This window comes from Nannospalax galili, unplaced genomic scaffold (genome assembly GCF_000622305.1).
Source record: "Nannospalax galili isolate Female #2095 unplaced genomic scaffold, S.galili_v1.0 scaffold599, whole genome shotgun sequence".
Taxonomy (NCBI): domain Eukaryota; kingdom Metazoa; phylum Chordata; class Mammalia; order Rodentia; family Spalacidae; genus Nannospalax; species Nannospalax galili.
Window position 1 is genome coordinate 2,137,156 of NW_008343079.1, and position 23,426 is coordinate 2,160,581.

At 43.3% G+C, this 23,426-nt stretch overlaps 2 protein-coding genes across 3 annotated transcripts in view; one reads left to right on the forward strand and one right to left on the reverse strand.

Moving 5' to 3' along the window:
- LOC108491128 (microtubule cross-linking factor 1-like) overlaps positions 1-19,914 on the forward strand; it is a 21,505-nt gene extending 1,591 nt beyond the window's left edge. Inside the window, exon 3 of one of the 2 annotated variants that reach the window (XM_029566400.1) lies at positions 19,225-19,914. The gene's annotated coding sequence lies outside the window, so the exon portion shown is untranslated. The remainder of the gene's footprint in view (positions 1-19,224) is intronic. The other variant, XM_029566401.1, reaches the window with a different exon arrangement.
- Lsg1 (large 60S subunit nuclear export GTPase 1) overlaps positions 14,859-23,426 on the reverse strand; it is a 31,808-nt gene continuing 23,240 nt past the window's right edge. Inside the window, exons 9-14 of the mRNA XM_008839040.3 lie at positions 23,000-23,101; positions 22,773-22,916; positions 22,135-22,258; positions 19,933-20,012; positions 19,123-19,296; positions 14,859-15,303 (exon numbers count right to left, since the gene is read on the reverse strand). Coding sequence (XP_008837262.1) covers positions 15,124-15,303; positions 19,123-19,296; positions 19,933-20,012; positions 22,135-22,258; positions 22,773-22,916; positions 23,000-23,101 — 804 coding nt within the window. The 3' untranslated portion in view covers positions 14,859-15,123. The remainder of the gene's footprint in view (positions 15,304-19,122; positions 19,297-19,932; positions 20,013-22,134; positions 22,259-22,772; positions 22,917-22,999; positions 23,102-23,426) is intronic.

Genomic DNA, 23,426 nt, shown 5'->3' on the forward strand with positions numbered 1-23,426 from the left:
TTATCTTACATCTCCTGGGTCACAGTTCATCAGGGAGCCTAAGGTAGGAACTCAGGGCAGGAACCTGGAAGCAGGAGCTGGAGCACAGGCCATGAAGGAACACTGCTTACTGGCTTGCTCCCCTGACCCCTGCTCAGCCTGCTTTCTTATGCAACACAGGCCCACCTGCCAGGGATGGCACCACCCACAGTGGGCTGGGCCCTCCCACATCACTCAGCAATCAAAAAGGTGCCCCATGGACATGGCCACAGGCTAGTCCAATGAAGGTAATTCCCCATTTGAGGCTCCCTCAACTCAGGTGTGTCAAGTTGACACTAAAGCTGTCCAGCACACATACTGATTGGACTAAGCAAGGCGAGCATTGTGCTGCCAGGTAGGGACATACTGTTGAAAGAAACAGACATGGTATTTTGTTTGGTGGAGTTTACAGCATTGTAGCAGAGAAACATTAAGGTGAGGTAAGTTATTTGCCAAATGGAGCCAAAATTAAAAACAAAGTGACTAAAAAGTGATATAGATGGGCGTGGTAGGGCACGCCTTTAGTCCCAGCACTTGGGAGGCAGAGGCAGGTGGATCTTTGTGAGTTTGAGGCCAGCCTGGTCTACATAGTGAGTTTCAGGACAGCTGGGGCTACAGGGAGACCTTGTCTCAAAAAGATAAAAAAAAAAAACAGTGATAGAAAATGAATACCAATGAAGGCATGCTTATGAGGTTGAAGTGAAAGGGAAAAGACACAGCCCAAGTTTCTCAGTCCACATAAAAATTTCGAGTACGTACAGTATCTTCTCACGTGTTCCTGTGTTCCTGTCGGAATGACTGGGCCAGTATAAGGCAGACTGTCAGCATGAGGAGCAGCTGGAGGACTGTGGGCGCAGAGAACTGCACTCAGCAGGCTGAGTGAGGGGAGTGAGTCAGGGGAGTGGGGGAGGAGAGAGGGGGAGGGAAGGGAGGTGAGAGAGGGGTAGGAAAAGGGGAGAGAGAGAGGAAGGGAAGGAGGGGGAATGAGGGAGGAAGGGAGGGGGAAAGGGAGAGGGAGGGAGGAGGGAGGGAGGGGGAGAGAGAGAGAGAGAGAGAGAGAGAGAGAGAGAGAATGAATATGAAACATTTTCATTGTCTGTCAAAAAAAGCAGACCAGGCTGGGGAGATGGTTCAGCTAGCTTACTGATGCTTGCTGCCAAGCCTGAAAACCTGAGTTCAGTCCCTGGAACCTACATAGTGGAAGGAGAGAACTGACTCTCCACAAGTTGTCCTCTGACCTCCACATTTCAATGCATGCCTCCCTCCCCCAATAAATGTTAAAATTAAAAAAGACAGACCACTGACCCAACTCTCCAGCTCTCGGGGCCCTTGAAATCAGTATAGATTTGTTTTCAGGGTTCCTGTAAGAACTTACCACAAATTTAGTGACTAAAAACAACAGAAACAGCTTCCTTCACAGTCCTGGGGGTGTAAGTGTGGGATCAATCTCACTGTCCTGGAAAGCAAGATGTGGGCAAGGCTGTCTCTCAGGACACAGGGAGAAGATCCTTCCTTGCTGTCCCTAGCAGCTCCTGGTGGCTGCCTGGCCTCGACTGCATCACTCTGATCTGTCTTTGTGGGCACATTCTCTTCTCTGTGCATCTTCTCTTGTGCATGAGAATCTCCACCTGTCTTCTCGTATACTCCTGGTCTACTCAGCTAACTCAGGATCATCTCCCCATCTCAATGTCCCCTGGCTTCATAACTGCAAAGATCCTTTCTCCATGTGAGGTGGCATTTATAGGTTGCAGGGATCAGGACCTGATAGTTTCAGGGACCATTATTCATCCATGACATGATACTTTCCTAAGAGAGTCTTATGGGAAGCACTGGGTTATAGACACAGCCCTCAGCTGGGGAGCTGGCCTGGTGGCACCAAAAGATGCAGCTGGAGGCTGGGGAGATGGCTCAGTTGGTAAAGTCTTGCTGTGTGATCATGAGGATCTGAGTTTGAGCCCCAGCCCCCACAGAAGAGCCACTAGTGGTGGCATGTGCTTGTAATCCTAGTGCTGGGGAAGTAGAAACTGGATGGTGAGCCCCAGGTCCTGGTGAGACACTCTGTCTCAAAAGACAAGGTGGACAGCTCCTGAGGGATGATGGCAGAGTTTGACTTCTGGCCTACATGCACACACATGCACAGACACACATACACACACTGAGAGACAGACACACACAGACACAGAGACACAGACACACACACACAGACACACACATACACAGACACACACACACACATGCACACACACACATACACACACAGATGCAGCTGGCAGAGCATGAGCTGTGGACCTGAAATCTTGGGCTGGAATTCCCCCCCATGCTTCTTGCAGCGGGGACCTGGAGCAGAACACTAAAACCTCTCTTCACTTGCACGTGTTCCTACTTAAAAGTGAGGGCAGTGGTACCCGCCTTGGTGATCCTGAGATATTGGAAATCCTGCAGTTCAAGCTGCGGCTCAGGCCAACAGTGGAAGTTAACATGCATATTGTCTTCCTAACGACGCACTTAAGACCCACCAGATGGTTCAAAGAGCTGGTAAAGGTCAGCTAATGGTGGGGAGACCCATGGCTTGGCTCTTGGCCCTTTCCTACCTACCTATCTTGGAGGATCTCATGGGTCTTCTGTTCCCGTGTCTCCTGAGTGCTCATCTCCAGTCGAACTCCCTTTTACAATTAATTTTTGTTTGTTTTTGAGACAAGGTCGTACTGTGTAGCCAAGGCTGGCTTGCAACTCCCTATGTAGCACAAATTCACATTGATCACCTTACTTCAGCCTCCTCCCAAGTGCTGGGAGCTCAGCTGAGAAGTGACCTGGTCCTGGGCTCTTCTTTGTTACTGGCTGCTCAGGGCTTCTGTTTCTTCCTGACTCAACCTTGTTGGCTGTATTTTTCTAGCTTATCACTTTCTTCTACGTTATCCACCTCTCCAACTTTAGACACACATATGCAGAAGTCTACAATGCCTAACTGAACTTGTCAAAACCAAACTCTTGAGTTTTCCCTCCAGAAGTTCCAGGGCACAGAGTGTCCTGAGATAAAAACACTGCAATGACTTAGGCTGCGCACCTCAGGCTTTTGGCCTGGGGTCCCAGTACCAGCCCTTCAAAGGGCCTCTTAGAGGCAGGGAAGGAATGGTCTCCTGAAAAAGCAAACAGTTGATGTCCCGAGGTTCTTGGAGGGGATGAGAAAAGACAGCCTGGCCCACCAGGAGAGGATCAGTTCTCTACCCTGTGGAGACCTTGAACTCTCTATTCAGACTACTTTCCTCCCTGGAAGTCCCTCCCAAAACCCCCAACTTCCTTTTCTAGGCTCCTCAGAGGTCCCATCAGCTGCCCAGGAGCTAAGACCTTGTTTTTGGCCATGGTTCAGTCTTCAGAAAAGAAAAACTAACAAGAGGACCCTGGCACTTGTCCTTCTGGGCAGCAGGCCACATTGCTACTCAGGCATTTCCAGCTGGCAGTGGCAGTGTGGCCTTGGGCATTGTCCTTTGAAGAAGGAAGAGCCAGCAACCTGGGCCTTCTGTAGGAGCTTTCCCTTCAGTGAGGGCTCTGTGCTAGGCACCCCATTTCCTGCGACCTCTGACAAAACACTTTCTGAAGAGGAAGGGCTGGGGCAGCAAACAGCCCTGTGTGAACAGTAACAGCAAGGATAAGAGCAAAACTCCCAATGTCAGTTGGTTTTCCTGCTAGGGAGGAATTGGTTCTGCAAGAATGAACTTGGAAGCAATGCATTTCCAATCTTTCTTTTTTGTTGTTATTTTTAGAGACAGGAGCTTGCTGTGTAGCCCTGGTTGTCCTTGAATTTGCCATCTTCCTGCCTCAGTCTCTCAAGTGCCGGGATTACACGTGTGAGCTACCATACTGGACTTTCTTGTACAATTCTATTTTCTTTTATAGGTGGCTCCTGAGTCCTGGTATTTTACTATCTTCTTTTACATTTCTTTTTTCTTGTAGTAATTTTAAAACTTTAAATCTTTACAAAAGGTGAAAGAATACCCAGCTAGCTTTGCCAGTTGTTAACACTTTGCAATGTTTGTTCTCTGTCTCTTGCTCTGGTCCACTTGAAATTGCAGCCATCATGACAACTTACTATGTGTGCTGGATAGCTTTAGTGTCAACTTGACACACCTGGGTTGAGGGAGCCTCAGTTGGGGAATTGCCTCTATTGGACTGGCCTGTGGCCATGTCTGAGGGGCATCTTCTTGATGAGTGATGTGGAATGGCCCAGCCCACTGTGGTGGTGCCACCCCTGGGCAGGTGGGCCTGGGTTGCATAAGAAAGCAGGCTGAGCAGGGGCCAAGGGAGCAAGCCTGTAAGCAGCGTTCCTCCATGGCCTGTGCTCCAGCTCCTGCCTCCAGGTTCCTGCCCTGAGTTCCTACCTTGGGCTCCCTGATGAACTGCGACCTGGGAGTTGTAAGACAAATAAACCCTTTCCTCCCCAAGTTGGTACTGGTCAGAGTGTTTTGTCACAGCAATGAAGAACAAACTAAGACACTATGGATGCATGGATGCATGAGTATCTCCAAGGACATTCCTTTCCTCTGTTTTTGAATATTATCATGCCCTCAAGAATTCTTTTTTTTTTTTAAATGCAATGTGCTCACTTGTAATCCAAGCATTTGGGAGGCTGAGGCAGGAGGATCACCACAAACTTAAGACTATCCTGGGCTGTGTAGAGAGTTGCAGCTTCTTCCATTACATTGGTTCAGCAATGTCACCAAATATGTAGTCCACATTAAAATTTGTTGTTTGAGGGCTGGAGAGATGGCTCAGCAGTTAAAAGCACTTACTGTTTTTCCAGAGGACCCAGTTCACGTCCCAGCACCCACATGGTGGCTAACAGTCATCTGTAACTCCAGTTCCAGAGGATCCAACACCCTGTTCTGGCCCTGAGGCATTGGATGGCACAGGTGCACTTACATACATGCAGACAAAACACATTAAAAAATAACTTAATAAAAATTGTTTTAATAGCTGGGCATGGTAGCGCACGCCTGTAGTCCCAGCACTTGGGAGGCAGAGGCAGGTGGATCTCTGTGAGTTCAAGGCCAGCCTGGTCTACATGGTGAGTTCCAGGAAAGCTGGGGCTACAGGGAGACCCTGTCTCAAAAAGACCAAAAAAAAAAATTGTTTTAATAATGCCCATCGTGCTGACAGCTTTAGTTGTCAACTCAACGCACCTGGGAAGAAGGACCCTCAGTTGAGGCACTGACTCAATTCCATTGGCCTATGGCCATATCTGTGAGGTGTTTTCTTTCTTTTTCTTTCTTTTCATTTTTTGTTGGTTCTTTGAAAATTTCCTTTTAAAAAATATTTTATTTAGAGCTGGGCTTGATGTTCTCACCTTTAATCCTAGCAAGCACTTGGGAGGTAGAGGCAGGTGGATCTCTGTGAGTTCTAGGCCAGCCTGGTCTACATAGTGAGTTCCAGGCCAGCTGGGGCTACAGAGAGACTCTGTCTCAAAAAAATTTTTTTTATTTATTATTTTTATTTTATGTGTCTGAATATCTTGTCTGCATGTATGTAAATGCACCCATGTCCTAAAATGCCCTTGGTGGTCAGAAGAGGGCATCAGATCCCCTGAAATTGGAATTACGGATGGTTGTTAGCCACCCATGTGGGTGCTGAGATTCAAACCCTGTCCTCTGCAAGAGCAGCCAGTGCTCTTAACTGCATTGCATGACACAGGTACACTTACACACATGCAGGCAACACACTCATACACGTAAAATAAAAAATAATAAAATATTTTAAATAAGTGATATTTTAAAACCACATGAGGGCCCATGAGATGATGGCTCAGCAGGAACAGGCACTTGGCCAACCCTGAAGATCTGAGTTTGATCCCTAGTCCTGCGTGGGAGAAGGAAATACCTAGTGCCTCAAGTTGTCCCCTGACTTCCACATGCATTCCTTGGCACAAACATACAAACAAAACAAAACAAACAAATAAAGGTAACAAAACAAAACAAAACACATGACTCCAGTTCCCCAAGACTTTTGTTGAGTGGTTTCAGTATCTACTTATGACTTTGCCTCAAATCAGTGGTTTCTTTAGTGAAAAGTGGTGATTCTATCATTCTTTCTACCTTTACTACCAGCGTCTTATGTTAAAAAAATAAGAGCTTTCCAGAGGCCAGTAGGGAGGAGGATGAATAACAAATCATAATGATATAGCGGCATGAAATGAGAACGATCATGCCAATTTAAACAATTAATAATTTGAAAGTGCAGAATTAAAAGAGGAGCTGGAGAGATGGTTCAACAATTAAAAGCACTGACTGCTCTTATAGAAGACCTGGGTTTGGTTCCCAGCACCCACATGGTGGCTAACAACCACCTGTAACCCCAGTTCTAGGTGATCTGACACTCTTCTGGCCTCCACAGGCATTGCACACGTGTGGTGCACTTACATCCATGTAGGCAAAACACTTATATGCATAAAAAATAAAAAAAATTCAGAACTTCCCTTTCTCTTTAAAAAAAATTGAATGTGACTATGAACTCCAGAGTCCTTCAAAAAGTCAATGTTTTGCCAGCTGAGGTGGTACATACCTGTAATCCCAGCATTTCAGAGGCAGAGGCTGAAACAGGATCACATCAAGTTTGAGACTAGCCTGGGCAGCATAGGAAGACTCTGCCTCAAAAACCAGAAAAGAAAAGGAAATACAGAAAATCAGGCAGCAGACCTGAAGGTCTGTATCACATTTAAAAATATGTTTTATTTATTATTTTTGTTTTTAATGTGTATTGCCTGCATGTATGAAAGTGCACCCATGTTGTGCAATGCCCATGGAGGTCAAAAGAGGACGTCAGATTCCCCTGGAACTGGAGTTTCAAACAGTTGTTAGATGACATGTGGGGCTGGGAATCAGACCTGGTTCCTCTGTAAGAGCAGCCAGTGCTCTTAACCACTGAGCCATCTCTCCAACACCCCTGTATCACATCTTAACCAGATCTCCAGGTGGTCTATGTGTACACTGAATTTCAGAAGCATTGGTTCTCAGCTTATTGGTTTAGAACACTAACAAGCTGTTTGATTTGAGTGAGCAAGATGGTTCAGTAGGTAAAGGCACTTGCTGCTAGGCCTGATGACCTGAGTTTGGTCCCTGGAACCCACATGATAGAGGGAGAGAACTGATTTCCAAAAGTCATCCTCTTACCTCCACATACATACCATGGTACACCCTCCCCCCAACAGACACACACACACACACACACACACACACACACACAGACAAATAAACATTAAAAAAGAAAAGGTGATGCCAGGTGTGGTGGCACACGCCTTTGGTCATGGCACTCGGGAGGCAGAGGCAGATGGATCTTACTGAGTTTGAGTCCAGCTGGTCTCCATATCCAGGCCAGCTGTGGCTACAGGGAGACCCTGTCTCAAAAAGACCAAAAAAAAAAAAAAAAAGTGCTGCCAGCTGTGAATCATATCAACTATAAGAACAACCTGCCAGGCAAGATGTGCCCTCCTGTGCAGCAGCAACCCTATTGTCATAGGGGTAGCCAACCATGCTCAGATTGGATTTGAGGCCCACTTCACAGGAGGAATATAAACCTGCATGGTAAATGTGGTCAAAACCCCATGGCAGGGGAGGTCATTGGCACAGTATCAAACTGCTGTCTAAATACTTGTTTACATCCACAGACAAATGCTACTCTTAGACTTAATCAGAGAAGCCTCTCTCTCCAGAAAGAGGAAGAGAATGAAGAGACACATGACTGCTTACTATGAATAAGTGCCACATGAGTGCTCAACTCTAAACAAGACCATCCCGTGTAAGGCTCAGGGAACATTGTGGAAGAGGGGGAGGAAAGAATGTAAAAGTCAAAAAACGGGAAGAAGGACTGCAAAATGCCAATTCTGTGCAACACACAGACATTGCAATCACAAACTCACCAGAGCTGCAGAAGCCTACACTGAGACAAATAAGAATGGGCCAATAACTGTTGCTAGGTATGAATGGATGGGCCCTTCCCCTCACTGCTGAACTACTTGCTAATGAGAGTCAGGGAGAGTTGAATACCCAACCAAGCTCCAACGCACAGTCCTGATCCAGTGGTCACAGAGACCCTGAATAAACTAAATGGATCACAAAATGAAACAAAAGTCATGAATATAGGAAAGGGACTGATGGGGGAGAGGGTGATAGGGATGAGCAAGAGATAAAAGATGAGGGGAAGAGAGTAGTCACATGCATTATGTACATGTAAGAAATTGTCAAAAGCAAACTAAATAACACAATGGAAAACTTGAGAACAGGGTGCTGTGTTGGAGTCTTTAGACTGTTAAGCAAGGAAACACACACAAAGCACAAATAGTGGCCAAGCACTGGGTGAAGCCTTAAGCACAGAGGCAGAGCACACATTTGTCATCCTGCCTACCGGTTGTCAAAGAAATCTCGCTTTATCTCCCTGAAATGGCTGCTCTACCTCTCTATTACTCAACGGCTAAGCACCCAAGAGAATGCAAGTTGCTATTCCATGTCAATCAGAGAAAGGACAGCAAGTTCCCAAAGTAACTTAAAATCTTTGTTGTTGTTTTGTTTTCTTGGAAAGCACTTTTGAAAGTAATTCTAAATTCTAATTCTAATTCTCTAAAATAGTTCTCCCTTCAATTGCTGCTGCTTTCAATCTGACAATGCTCAAAGCAATTCCAACTGTTATTTTGAATATACACATCAAATTGTTTGGTTTTGGTTCTTCCCCAAAAGGGTCTAACACAGCTAGTTGTATATGAGAAAAAAAATTATAGTAGCCATATTTTCCATTCAGTAATGTAGACCAAAGGCTAGGAAGCCAGTGTGGTGACGCACACCTGTGATCCCAGCACTCAGAAGCCCAAGGCAGGAGGATCAAGAGGTTGGGACCAGCCTGGACTGCATATCAAGACCCTGTCTTAACAAAAGGAGAGAAGAGTACAAAGGAGCACGGTGAAGATAGCAGGCTGAGATTAGCAAAAGAAAGGCAAAGGGTACATTCAAGTCTGTCTAGCTGCATTCCTGTTCCGTGACCAGACAAGTGACTCAAAAGACACATGATGATGTTTCACCCAGCACTGGAGCAAGGCTGAACATGTGCTTACACAGGCAGCAGATACAGTCTGAGAAGACACTGAGCCACATTTTGACTCCTGCACACCCAGGATGACCCTGGACCTGTCACCAGCAGGGCTGGAGGCTGCTAGCAAAAAGGAATGTAGGTTTGCAAAAATCTCTAACTTAATGTTGACACCATCCTATCCGTGTCCCCCAAATGCAAAGACCTGAGAGGATCTTGCTGCCCTCAGGATCAAGAGCCAGTTCAGATCTACTGGTCTCAGGGAAGGGAGTCCCTCTAAGCAGACACCAGGAAGAAGTGGATTTTCAATGAGAGAAGACAATCCCAGTTACCTTATGGAAACTTCCTAGGAGGGCCGCAAGTCTGGAAAATCCAGGCATATTTATAAAACAAAGTTCTGCTTCAAACCCTATGAAATAAACACGATAAAACTGAGGGAGGGGGGCCATCCTCATATTTCTTATAGAGTCTCACACAGATGGAAAGGAATGAAAGGTAAGTGCATTGAGCAGTTGCTAATACTGCATGCATGCGTACTTCATGATTTCATGATTCACACCTCACAGAAACACAGAATACTTGCTTAAAGTCAGGTTCTAGAGCTACATTGCCCAATAGGTACCACATGTGGCTATTTATATTTAAAATTGCCCAATAGGTACCACATGTGGCTATTTATATTTAAAATACTCAAGTATAAACAAAAATTCAGTTTCTCAGACATAATAGCCACATTTCAAGTGCTCAATAACTACTTATAGCTACAGATACCTTTGGATAACAGAACATTTCCATTATAGCAGAAAGTTCTATTGGACAGTGCTGTATTAGAATGACCACAGCATTGGAAACCCAAGCCTGTATGTGTACAGTACTATACAGCAATGAGAACGAATGATCTATTTATTATATATAATATGGGTGCCTCTCACATGTGACAGGTCCTGATACCCAAGAGAACACACTATAGATTCTTTTACTCTACAATACAAAGTCAGGGGTAAAAGTGAGAACAGAGGTCGCCCTTGGGAAGTCAAGTAGTTACTATAAAGGCACACAAAGGGGCATGTGGGGTGCTAGACAGGTTCTGTACCTTGATCAGGCTGCTGCTTGCACCAGTGAATTGTTTGTGAAAATCTAGTTATTGATACACTGGCTTGTGCTTTTTCTGGACACAATAGACATTAAAATATTAAAGTCCAGATACTGTGGACCATACACTTTTAATGTACATACAGCATTTGCTTGTTGAATGTGCAAACTGTTTTCCCTTTATACAAGGGAGTCAAAGTAAAATCTTCCCTTCACTGTCTCCTCCTTATCCTTAACTGGATACAGAATGCTGAACACAACACACAGCAACTAGATACTAAGAATGAAAGTGAAAGTTTTGAATGATTTTCTTCACTTTAATACCAAATAGGAGAAAGACCTATTAAAGCAAGATGTCCCTTAAGATTTCTGTCTTGTTGACAATTTTTACAGTGTATCACAAAAAAAGAAGGAAAAGGAAGGGAGGGAGGGAGGGAGAGAGAACAAACCCATATGCCATTATTGGCTTCTTGGGAAGAACCTTCGCCTCTTTCTAATTTCTTGAAAGTAAACAGATGACAGGTGTGTAGCAGGTTCTAAAGGATGGTGCATTCCTGGCAATAAAATGCTGAAAAGTGATAATGATGCCTAATTTCTAAGGCTAGACCATAAATCCCTACAAGAATGGGAATACAAACATCTCGTAAAGAATTTATAATATGTTCAGCACAGAAGCAAAGGTGAAAATAGGAATTCCCCAGCCAGGACGTCCTTGTTTAGGCTCCTCAGACTCCAAGCAAGGACTTAGGCTGAGTTGCTTTACTGAGGAGGCAAGTACAGGAAGCAGAGGGGAGGAAGTGGAGTGCGATGGGGGGCAAGGAGAAAGCAGTGTAGGGTAAGGACGGCTCCAGCCTGTGGGCAGCTGGGTACATCTTTTTGTTTTGAGACAGAGTCTCCTATAGCCCAAGGCCTCACTAGCATCTTGAAAAACTCAATTTTTATTTTACAGGCACGAATGTTGTGGGTGCATGTATGTAAGTACAACACATGCATACACAAGCCTGAAGAGGGCAATGGATTCCCTGGAACTGGAGTTACTGACGGTTGTGAGTTGCCATGTGGGTACTGGGAACTGAACCTGGGTCCCCTGCAAGTAGCAGCCAGTGCTCTTAACTGCTGAGTCATCTATCCAGTCCCTCCACTAGCATCTTCTAAAAAAAAAATTAAAATTTAGCTGGGTGTGGTAGTGCTCACCTTTAATGCTAGCACTTGGGAGGTAGAGGCAGGTGGATCTTTGTGAGTTCAAGGGCAGCCTGGTCTATATAGTGAGTTCCAGGCCAGCTGGAGCTACAGGGAGACCCTGTCTCAAAAAGTAAAAGAAAAAAAAAATTTAATTTACTTTCACTTTGTGTATGAGTGGTTGCATGTCTGTAGGTGCACCACCTATGTACAATGCCAACAGAAGCCAGAAGGCATCAGATCCCTGAAACTGGAGTTACAGATGGTTGTTAGCTGCCATGTGGGTGCTGGGAACCGAACCCAGGACTTCTGCAAGAGCAACCAATGCTATTAACCACTGAGCTATTTCTCCAGCCCTTTAAAAGAATATATTTTATTTACCACTAGCATCTTTTGAAGCACATGTAGAGTGAATCCACTGGGTAACAGGGAAGCTGAGGTACCAGTCCCCATCCTTACTAAATTCCACTTATAGGAAGTGTTTAGAACAGGCCATCCACCTATAGCGTGCTTAGGGCAGGGAGGAGGGAGTAGGGCTAGGAAGATCGAGAAGTAATGGCTCCATTATTGGGAGTTGGAGGATAAAAACATTTTAGCATTTATCATGGTGATTATGGTTGCACAACTCTTAACTATGCTAAACCCACTGGATTATATTCTTTCCATCAGTGAATTGTGGCCTGTGATTATTCTGCCAGTACATACTTTATCCACTTAGTATCAATTTCTGCCATCTCCTTGTGCCTGCTGTGCAGGAGACAGTTCAGGGTTTTCAGAGACCATTTCTGGAGCTGGGCTTTAAGCCCTGACCTTCTCATGTAAAGCACCTGCTGTACATTCCATCCCAATCACTTTTACACTGTTTCCCTTCTATACAGCTTAAAAAATTTATGTGTGAGTGTTGCTTGAATGTAAGTGCACTGTGTGTACAATGCCCATGGAGGCTAAAGGAGGGCATTGGATCCCTGGAATTGGAGTTAAGGATGTCATGTAGGTGCTGGGAAGTGAACTTGGGTCCTCTGCAATGGCAGCCAGTGCTCTTAACCACTGAGCCATCTTTCCAGTCCTAATTATTATTTTTTGTTTTGGGGGAGGAGTCTCCTAGTATTCCCAGCTGGCTCAGAACTCATTATGTATCCTAGGCTGGCCTGTCCATCTCACAGAGATTCACCTGCCTCTGCCTGGGATTAAAGGCATGTGCCAGCACGCCTGGCTCTACAGCTTTTTATGCCATCTCGTTGATCTGAGAGTAAATTGAATAAATGGCCAGGTGTAGTGGCTCATGCCTATAATCCTAGCACTCTGGAGGCTGAGGCAGAATTGCTGTGAATTTGAGGCCAGCCTGGCCTACATGGTGTGCTACAAAGTGAGTTCCAAGTCCGAGTAAGTATCTATCTAAAAAAAGCAAGAGCAGGAAGCAGATGTTCCAGGAGCTGCAAGGTGCAGTTTTAGTTTTGCCTTCTTGAAGTCTACTTCGGTCGTGAGCAGGAATTAACCTCACCCATTACTGATTTCTCTGAGACCGGGGTTTTGCTAAGTTCCTTAGATTCACAATTCTCCTGCATCAGTTTTCAGAATGCTAGGATTACAGACTTATATACATTTTCCATTTATTTCTGACAGGGTCTCATGTAGTGCAGGCTAGCCTCATACTATGTAGCCATGGATACTTGGAACTCTGACCTCCTTCCTCCATCTCCAAAGTGCTGGGATCCCAGGTCTTCACTCATTTAATGAATTACAACACATTTCATTGTTCACTTATACAACACTGTTATACATCACAGGTTCCAAGGCCCATGTGATCTGGCCACAGCTAACTCCCACACTCCAGTGCTTGTTCCTGTTTTCAGCACCTTCCAACTTTGGTTACTTTCTGGATTATTTTCATGCTACAAAGTAGCTAATGGATATTTTTCAAATGAATAAATGTAAATTTTTGCTGGATGTGGTGGCTCACACATCACTTGTAGGCTGAGATACGAAGATTGCCATGAGTTTGAGGCTATCCTGGGCTAGAGAGAGAGAAACCCTGTCTCAAAATCCAAAATAAATATTTTTTGTTTTTATACAATAACATTTTTCTAGGTATGTTTCTGCTTTTGGAGATCGGATCTTGCTGTATAAAACTGGTTGGCCTGGTACTTGCTAGTAGCCCAGACTGGCCTCAAACTCAAAACAATCCTGCTTCAGCTTCCCAAGTGCTGGGATTATAGGCGGTTGCTACTACGCCTTGCTAATATACAACATATGCTGCTCAGTAAGAGGAGAGGTGCTGTGAGCCAATTTTGTCATTATGTGAACATGGGAATGTATATCCGTAAACTAAGATGGTTGAGCTGCCAGTAGAGGATATCTCAGTCACTGCTGTATAGTCTGCTGTTGACCTAAACGTTGTTGAGATGCTATTGTAACATCACTTAGAGAATGGTTTTAACTAGGAATTCATGACTGAGACAGAGGTGTCAATGAGTCTTGCCATTTTTAAAAACTGAATGTAGGAATGCACACACACGCACACACACACACACATATTGTCATTTTGAGACAGGCTCTCCCTGTAGCCACAGCTGGCCTGGAACTTACTATGTAGACCAGACTGGTCTTGAACTCAGAGATGGCCTGCCTCTGCCTCCCAAGTGCTAGGAGGCGTGTGGTACCATGTCCAGCTAGGAATGCATATTTTTTTTTAAATTTCATGTGTATGAGTGTTATGCCTGCATGTAAGTAAGTGCACCCATGTCGTGCAATGCCTGCGGAGGACAGAAGAGGCTGTCGGATCCCCTGGAACCGGAGTTACGGACAGTCAGACAGTTGTTAGCTACCATGTGGGTGCTGGGATTCGAACCCGGGCCTTCTGCAAGAAGAGTCAGTGTTCTTAACCACCGAGCCATCTCTCCAGCTCCAGGAATGCATATTTTTATGGATAAAGCTTTTCCCTCAAACATCTGTGATATAAAATAAGCTTAAATATCCGAGTTAAGGGAATAACAAGGCCAAGAAAAAGGGATACAGAAGGAAAGGCTGAAATGTGACTATAAAAGGTAAAGTGCCCTATGTTAGTCATGATGAAAGCACCCGTGCCTAAAATAGTACTTGTATATTCCTGTGGGTCTCTCTCTCTCTCTCTCTCTCTCTCTCTCTCTCTCTCTCTCTCTCGTGCACACATATTCATTCTCTTTTACCTAAAATACCTCCTTTCAAGGAGTCTGGCAGAGGACCTCTTTGTGAAGTCAGTTTTCTCCGTCTCCTTCTCTGTGGTTGCCAGGCCTGTGTGACTGAACCTTTACACACTGAGCCATCTTACCAGCTCACCGCAGGAGATTTTATAAAATTACCCATGCCAGCCTCTGCCATATTGGGTATGCTGGATGTGTATCTGCAGAATTCACCCAAATAATGTCCTCAAAAGAATCCACCTAGTCATATTTTAGCAAATTAAAACTGTTATAACATGGAACATTTGAATGGCAGATTATCTATCTAAACCAATAAAACATCAATTAATGGCAAATTAATTTTAATAACTTTTCAAAAACATTCAAAAGTAATAAGTATTTGTGTGTATGCTATACAAATGAATACTCATGAGACTTTGGCAAGAGGTTTCTGGTCTCTCCGGTGACTACTTGGTGTTTTGGGAAGCCCTGTCTCGGTGTGACTGGTCCACAGGAGCGGAGTTCAGTCCACAGTGCTGGAGTTCCAGAGGCGGCAGCATTTGTTCCTGTCCATGTGCACAGTGCGGATGCTGTTTTCGCTCAGCCCCATTCACATATCCAGATGTCTGTAAAGTCTACGACTTTTCTCTTTTTTATTTCTGTTGCCATGTTTTTTCCAAGGCTTCCCAGTCACATTCTCAGTACTCAGAGCAGCTGCAGTCACCAGTCCACTCCCAGGCTTGTAACCCATCACAGCCTCGACCCCTTTGGTCAGAGCCCTCACATTCTCCTGGCAGAGAAGAGAAAGCATTCTGTGAGACAGGAAAGGCCATCTGCTTTGAGGGAAATGCACAGGGCTGTTTATGCCTCACTTTGGATGAAGAGGAAAAAATCGCACAGCGGACTGCCCTCTCCTCCCGGTCCCCTTTCCCTCTTCCCCCATGCTAAGCTTCTAGGCGCTGTCTCAGTTCATCTCGTTTCCATGCTCCCTTGTCTGCTTTGTTTAGTCCAATAGCTTTAAATGCCATCTAAAACCATCTAGAACTCTCACAACACCATCTGCTTTCTGGAAAATTCCATTTTTTTTTTTTGAGACAAGGTCTCACTGTGTAGTCTACACCAGTCTTGAATTCATGATCCTTTGCCCCTTGAGTGCTGAGATTACAGGTGCCCATCACCACCTACGGTTTGGAATCTCTATCTAGATACCAGATTCAAGCTGGTTCAATCCACACTAGACACTGAAATTTTATTTAGTAAAAAGAAGAAGAAGAAAAAAAAGCAATATCCCATAACCTGTATACATATAAAATAATACTCTTAGGGGCTAAGGTTTAGATATATAAATTAAAATTAAGGGTGAGGATTTCAGATGTTTTTAGAAATTCTGCAAGCATTGAAAATCTTAAACTAAATGTCCTGTATGAGAACTGCAGGACTAAGAAAGATTCCATCATCTTTCTGCATTCATTTCCTTACAAATATTGATACAGCCTTGGAAATTCAAACTAAGAGACACAACATGTAAGTCCATCCCAGCTATGCCATGCAGATGTGCTCTTGGAGAAGTCAGTCAGTATCCTTGATTATCAATGTCCTGACAGGGAAATGGGGATCACATTTGCTTGCCTATACCTCAGTTCACTGTGTGAGGTACAGAGTGAGCCCCAGAGAAATGCCAGACTATCCTCTGGATACAGCTAATCTTTTGCTATAAAAATCTACTTATTTACTTACTTAGACAGGGTTCCATTATTTAACCCAGGCTGGCCTGAAACTCACGATCCTCCAACCTCAGTATCCAGAAAAGTTAGGATTCAAGGCATACACCACTATGTGTGGTTATTAAAAGTTTCTTGTGTGTTTTTTTAAAAAAGATTTTATTTTTATTTATTTTGAGATATGTAGTTGTTGCTGGCCTAGAGCTCTATATTGACGAGGCTGGCCTCAAACTGAAACAGCTGCCTGCCTCTGCCTCCTCTCCCAAGTGGGACTAGATACATGTGCCTTTACACCAAGCTTTTAAAATTTTATTTTTCATTTTTGGTCTTTTTGAGACAAGGTCTCCCTCGAGCTGGCCAGGAACTCGCTATGTAGACCTGGTTGGCCTTGATCTCAGAGAGATCTGCCTGCCTCCACCACCTGCATACTGGGATTAAAGGAGTATGCCACCACATCTGGCTCCCAGCATTATTTTGTGTGTGTGTGTATGTGTGTGTGTGGGGGGGAGTTGTACATGACAGTACAGTGCTCTCATAGGCCAGAAGAGGGCGTTTGATTCCCCTGGAACAAGACAGGCAATTTTGAGCTACCTGACAGGGGTATTGGAAACTGAACTCAGGTCCTCTGCAAGAGCAGTATGTGCTCTTAACTGCTGAGCCATCTCTTCATCCCCTACCAAAAAGTATTTGAAAAGTGTATTAACTACAACCAAATGCTGTAACCATTTTCCATATAAACCTTTGAAAATGTTACCAGCAAATTGTTGCTATTGATGTAAGCAATTAAAGTCACTAATATTTTATTTATTTTACATGTATGTATGTATGTATGTATGTATGTATGTATGTATGTATGTATGTATCTGTCTGTCTGTCTGTCTATCTTTGTGTGTGTACAAGCTCAGAGGTCAGAGGACAACTTGAGGGAGTGGGGATTGAACTCAGGCTTGAGAGCTAGTGCTGCTAGTGCCTTCACCTGCTGAGCCATCTTCCCAGCCCTCAAGTTATTAATATTTTGAAGTGCAGAAGACACTTATAAAGTCTGAATGTGTGTGTGTGAGTGTGACATGAAAGCAGAAGGGGAGAACTATTTGGGAGGAAAGACATGAGCAGGATGCAGAGAAGGGACAAGGAAGGATACGGGGGGCTGGGCAGAGCATAATGACATATATGTGTAATGAAATCCATTATTTTGTATGCTAAGTAAAAAACACAAAACAAAAACCAAACACCCCCCAAAGTGGCTTTGCTAGCATTTTCTATCACCTATGCTAGCTCAGAGAAAAGACAACTCCCTAAATGACTAAACATATTTGACACCATAAGTTTAATAATGGTCTTTATTCAAAATATTTAAGAATGTATGTGTGTGTGTGTGTGTGTGTGTGTGTGTGTGAGAGAGAGAGAGAGAGAGAGAGAGAGAGAGAGAGAGAGAGACAGACAGTCATGCAGCCTAGGCTGGCTTTGAATTCCTGATCCTCTTGCCTCCAACTCCCAAGTGTCAAGTGCTAAAAGCACAGTTGTGTACCACCACACCTAACTTAGAATATGTAAAGAATTCTTCTGCTAGAATCCCAGCACTTGGGAGGTGCAGGCAAGATCAGGAGTACAAGATCATCCTCAGTTACACAGGTAGTTCAAGTGCTAGTTTGGCTTACATAAGACTATGTTTCATTCCCACCCCCAAAAGAATTCTTACAATAGTAATAGACATTTTGCCAAAGGAAATATAAACATACTTTGAGCATGTGAAAAGATGCTGCTCAATACCATTAGACATTAGGGAAATACAAATCATAACTATGAGACACCACTTCAGATAGCTCTAACAACACCAGAAAATAGTATTGGCAAGGAGGTGGAGAAATTAGAAACTTCCAACACTGCTGTGCTGAAAAGTCTGACGGTATCTCAAAAGTTAAAACATGGCTTTACAGACAACTAAAATGATCCAACTCCTCAATATTTACCCAGAAGTGAAAATCTACACCACATAAACACTAACAACACTATTCACATTGGCCAAAAAAGAGGAAGACAACTCAAATGTCTATCAACAGATAAATGAAAAATAAAATATATCTTTATAATGACTACTTGCCAACGGTAAAGAATAAGTACTATCACACATGAAAACAAAGGTGAACCTCCAGGACATGCTAAGCAACAGAACAGTCACAAAAGACCTCACAGTATGATTCCATTCATGAAATGCCCAGAATAGGCAACTCCACATTCAGAAGAAACAATTTAATGGTTGCTGGGGACAAGGGGGAAAGGGGAACGTAGGGGCTATCAGTGGTATGGGGCTTCTTTTTTGGGTGATGAAATTTTAAAACTGTGATAAAGGATGTACAACTCTGACTATACTATAGACTACTGCATACTTTAAAGGTAGCCAGATGTGGTGATGCACACCTGTAATCTTGACACTACAGAAGCTGAGGTCTGCTACATAGCAAGACAATAAAAAAGCCAGGTGTGGTGGTGCACGCCTTTAGTCCCAGCACTCGGGAGGCAGAGGCAGGTGAAGCTCTGTGAGTTCAAGGCCAGCCTTGTCTGCATAGTGAATTCCAGGCCAGCTGGGGCTACAGGGAGACAAAAAAGACCAATAAGTTAAGCTTTATTTTTACTGTTTTTATTTAGATGTTATGTGTGCCCTGGGAGGCCAGAAGAGGATGTTGGATCCCCTAATGATGTAGTTACAGGCAGTTTTGAGTTGCCTAAGGGAATGCTGGGAACCAAACTTGGGTCCTCTGGACGAACAGCAAGTGCTCTTAACTGCGGAGTCATCTCCCCAACCCCCTAAATGTTTACCGTAGTAAATATTTTGATTCTTAGTATTACAAATAATGTATTAAATAAGAAGTTAGACTCTTAAAACGTACTTGATGGAAAAAAGTTTTGTCAACTACATTTTCAATCTGCTTCGCCTTCTGATTTCTGCCCAGCTGCACTTTTACTTCATCAACCTTTGTTTTGTTCTCTAGGAATCGCTGGTGTTGATGCTGAAATGTCACAGGATCTCTTCCAGGAGGAGGGTGGCAGTACAGTAGTTTACCCTACAGAGACAACAGCACACTGGATGATAACAGCATACTGTAACTACATTACCCCAGGACAGCCAATGTCCTCAGAAGCAATGTGTCCTTCAATTAGACACTGAGGGAGCTTTCTGTGTTTTGATTATGCTGAGTTTTGGTCTACAGTAACTAGACTCCTAACTCTGACACACTAATGCGGATGCCTCAGGTGTTCCAGAGACCTGCCTCTTCCCAGGGCCCCAGACTAGAATGAAATCTTCCTTCTCTGTGCCCTTCTTTACTTTGATTACATTTCTACTAAGTATTCTTTAGTTTTATGATTACACTTATAATAAATATTTTCTAAAACAAAACCAAGGACATAGTGGACAATTATGACTAAATTGTTGGGAATACCAGGAGTCTGAAATCAAGATGGTTTCTAAGGAGTTGGGGTGCAGCTCAGTAACAGGGCACTTGCCTAACATGTCTAAGGCCCTGAGGTCAATCCCCAGGACCAACATATAACACAAAACAACCTACCCAGGTATATAAGTGCATCTCAACAGAAAAAACATTCCTTAACAGGCTGTCATTAACTAAGAGCACAGTATAAAGAAAAGAAAACTTGTTTATTCAAGGGCAACAAAAATTCGTAACTCAGGACTCACTCACCTTGACATAATCCTTTAGGATATAGCGTGCAGATCGAGGTTGGTCTGGCTGTCCATGTGCTGTCATGAATCCTCGCATACCTGTGAGAGAAATGAACTGTGTGAAACTCAGGCCTCAGAATATCACAAGAATAACTGAGGTGACATACAGTTCATCCTACTTCCAATAATGCACTGCATGCTTAGGTCTATGAAAAAACAAACTCAGTCTCACTGTACAACACTATCATTAAAAACATTTGCTAATGTAGAACAGACTGTGTAGCTTTATCAAATATCTTTAGAAAATATTTTATTATTATTTTTATGTGTATGAACGTATTGCCTGCATGTATGTAAATGCACCCATGTTGTACAATGACTGAAGGGTCAGAAGAGGGTGTCAGTTTACCCTGGAACTGGAGTTACGAATAGTTGTTAGCCACCATGTGGGTGCTGGTAATCGAACCCAGGTCCTCTGCAAGAGCAGCCAGTGCTGCTCTTAACTGCTGAGCCATCTCTCCAGCCCTTTTATCTAATCTCTTATCCATCACCTAGCACCATGACAGGCTCTTTCAGTTTCTCTGTATCAGTTATTCTATCTGTTGATCTTTAATTTATTCATGGAGGGTACCTGTAGGAGAATATCAGGAAAACAACAAGCAATAGAGCAAGCTTTCTTATTTATTGGTAACCTACGTTTTCTTTTTTCATTTTCCCAAACATAGCCAAAAGATTGCTTTAATTCTCGGTAAGGAGACAGTAACAAAGCACAGTTGTTTGGCACAACGGTTCGTTTCAAAACTCAGCTCCTGCATATACTAGCTATGCCGGTCTTTTAGTTTAGGAGAAAATATTTAGAATTCTAATTCACATCACACAAAAATAAATTTAGATAAGAGTAAAAACCTAAATGTTGGGCTGGAGAGATGGCTCAATGGTTAAGAGTGTATACTGTTTTTACAGTGGACCTGAGTTCAGTTTCTAGTACCATGTCAGGAAGCTCACAACCACAAGTCTAGCTCCAGGTACCTGATGCCCTCTTCTGGCCTCCAAGGGCACTACACCGCCCCCCACACCCACCCACACCCACAGATATGCATAATAAAAAATGATAAAACACACACACACAGATACACATAATAAAAAATGATAAAACACACACACACACACAGATACACATAATAAAAAATGATGATAAAATCTTAAAAAACCTTAAATCTTAAGCATTCTAGGAAGACAGTTTTACTTGGGGATTAGAATAAGGAAAACCCTTACAAGCAAAACACCAAATCCACAGATGCCCCAAAGGAAAAAAAAAAGCCACATTAAAATTGTCAACTTCTATAGAGACCAAGAACCCATAAGAAAACACTGGGGAGAAACAAAACTTACAGCACATAAAACAGAACAACCTCTACAAATTAATCAGAATCCTTGAAGAAATGGTATTCAAGCCTGGTGTGGTAGCGCACGCCTTTAATCCCAGCACTTGGGAGGCAGAGGCAGGCTGATGGATCTCTGTGAGTTCAAGGCCAGCCTGGTCTACATAGTGAGTTCCAGGTCAGCTGGGGCTACAGGGAAACCCTGTCTCAAAAAAAAAAAAAAAACCCAACAAAAAACGAAATGGGATTCCCTGAAGCAACATTAAAGGCCAGCAAACATGAAGAAAATGCTTACCTTTACTAGTATTTAAAGAAATACTAAGTAATGGCTGGAGAGGTGGCTCAGCAGTTCAGAGCATGTACTGCTTTTGCAGAGGCCCAAGTTTTATTCCTGGCATCCACATTTAGTGACTGACTAACATCTGTAACTCCAGTTCCAGAGGAACTTTGACCTCCAAGGACACCAGTACTCAACCATACACAGATAATTAAATAAATAGAAAAAATATAAAGTAAAATTAGAATAATTTGACAATGCCTTTAAAACCATGGCCAGAACTTTCATTCTATACAGAGCTGTAGAGTGATCCCAGAAACTGCATACTTGTGGTCATTCATTATTATAAACTGTGAACCTACTGATTTTATTAGGTTCTATTAGATGAAAAATAGATTTATAAAGTTATTACAATGAAATAGCTTTGAGTGCAGCTCAGTAGGAGACTGCATGCTTGCCTTGGGTTTGGTGCCTAGTGACTCTCTCCAAATTTCAATTAATTATTTTTGTTAATTAACCATATTGCTCTATTTTGCTTATGTTTTACAATGATACAACTCACATCCATAAGCTGTCAACAGTTCTTCTGAGGTTGGCGGTCGGTAGGGATCTTCATCTTCTCTAGGTTTTATGATATTAATGCCATAGGTAGCTTCCAAAACATGTCGGGGGATATTCTGGCAAACGTACATTTGTCAAGGAACCCATTAACTTGATGTGATCTCTCTCTTTCCCATGGTATCTAAAACATGCTACTTCATACTTCTATGACAAACATGTTTTCTCCTCTCTAAACAAAGTGCAGTTACTCATGAAACAATCAGTCAAACACACCAATGATCATTTCAAATGCATTTTTAAAAATAATAAGCCAGATGTAGTGGCTTAAGCCTGTAATCTCAGCATATAGGATGCTGAGGATTGCTGTTTGAGGTCATTCTGGGCTAGCTCTAGGCCAATCAGAGTTAACAGTGAGACCCTGTCTCTAAATAAATAAAACATCATTAATATATTATCTAAGATGACATATTACCTTAACATATTATAAACTAATTCTGAGAGATATTCCTAGTTCAGATACAAGGGATCATGTCGTAGCTTCTGACGCCTAAAATTATGCTTTTAGAAGGCAATATTCCCCAAATCTTCAAGCCTTATCACATATTAACAACCAGAGTGCTTCTGAAACAGAAAGGATATTAGTGATATGGGTGGGACATGATCTCTCATCTGGTCAATTGGGAGGATTCCATTGCAAATCATCTCTGCCTTGGTAGAAACAAAGGATGGCATAACCAGGCCTGGGCAGTCACACAGGCAGAGGCCAGGCTCCACATACAGAGTCTGAAAGACAAAGCAGCAGTTTACCATGGGCACATGGCAACAAAGAGAAGAGGGGCAACATAAGTGGCAAGAACTGCAGATACCTGGAAGTGCTTGGTGTGACCAGGTGTGGCAGACACAGATACTTTCTTGTTGCCCATGATGGTGTTGATGGTTGAACTCTTACCAACATTAGGGTAACCTACCTAAAAGAGAATCAAAATTGCCAGTCACAGTACAGTTGAATGGCAGAAATGCTAGGAACTATTTGGTTTGTACAGATTATTTGAAATAGGTACTCTTTGGTTTGTTTTTTTATTTTTATGTGTATGGGTGTTATGTCTGCATGTGTGTAAGTACACCCATGTTGTGCAGTGCACTCAGAGGACAGAAGAGGGCGCCAGATCCCCTGAAACTGGAGTTATGGATGGCTGTTAGTCACCATGAAGGTGCTGGGATTTGAATCTGGGTCTTCTGCAAGAACAGCCAGGGCTCTTAACTGCTGAGTCATCTCTCTAGTCCTGAAATAGG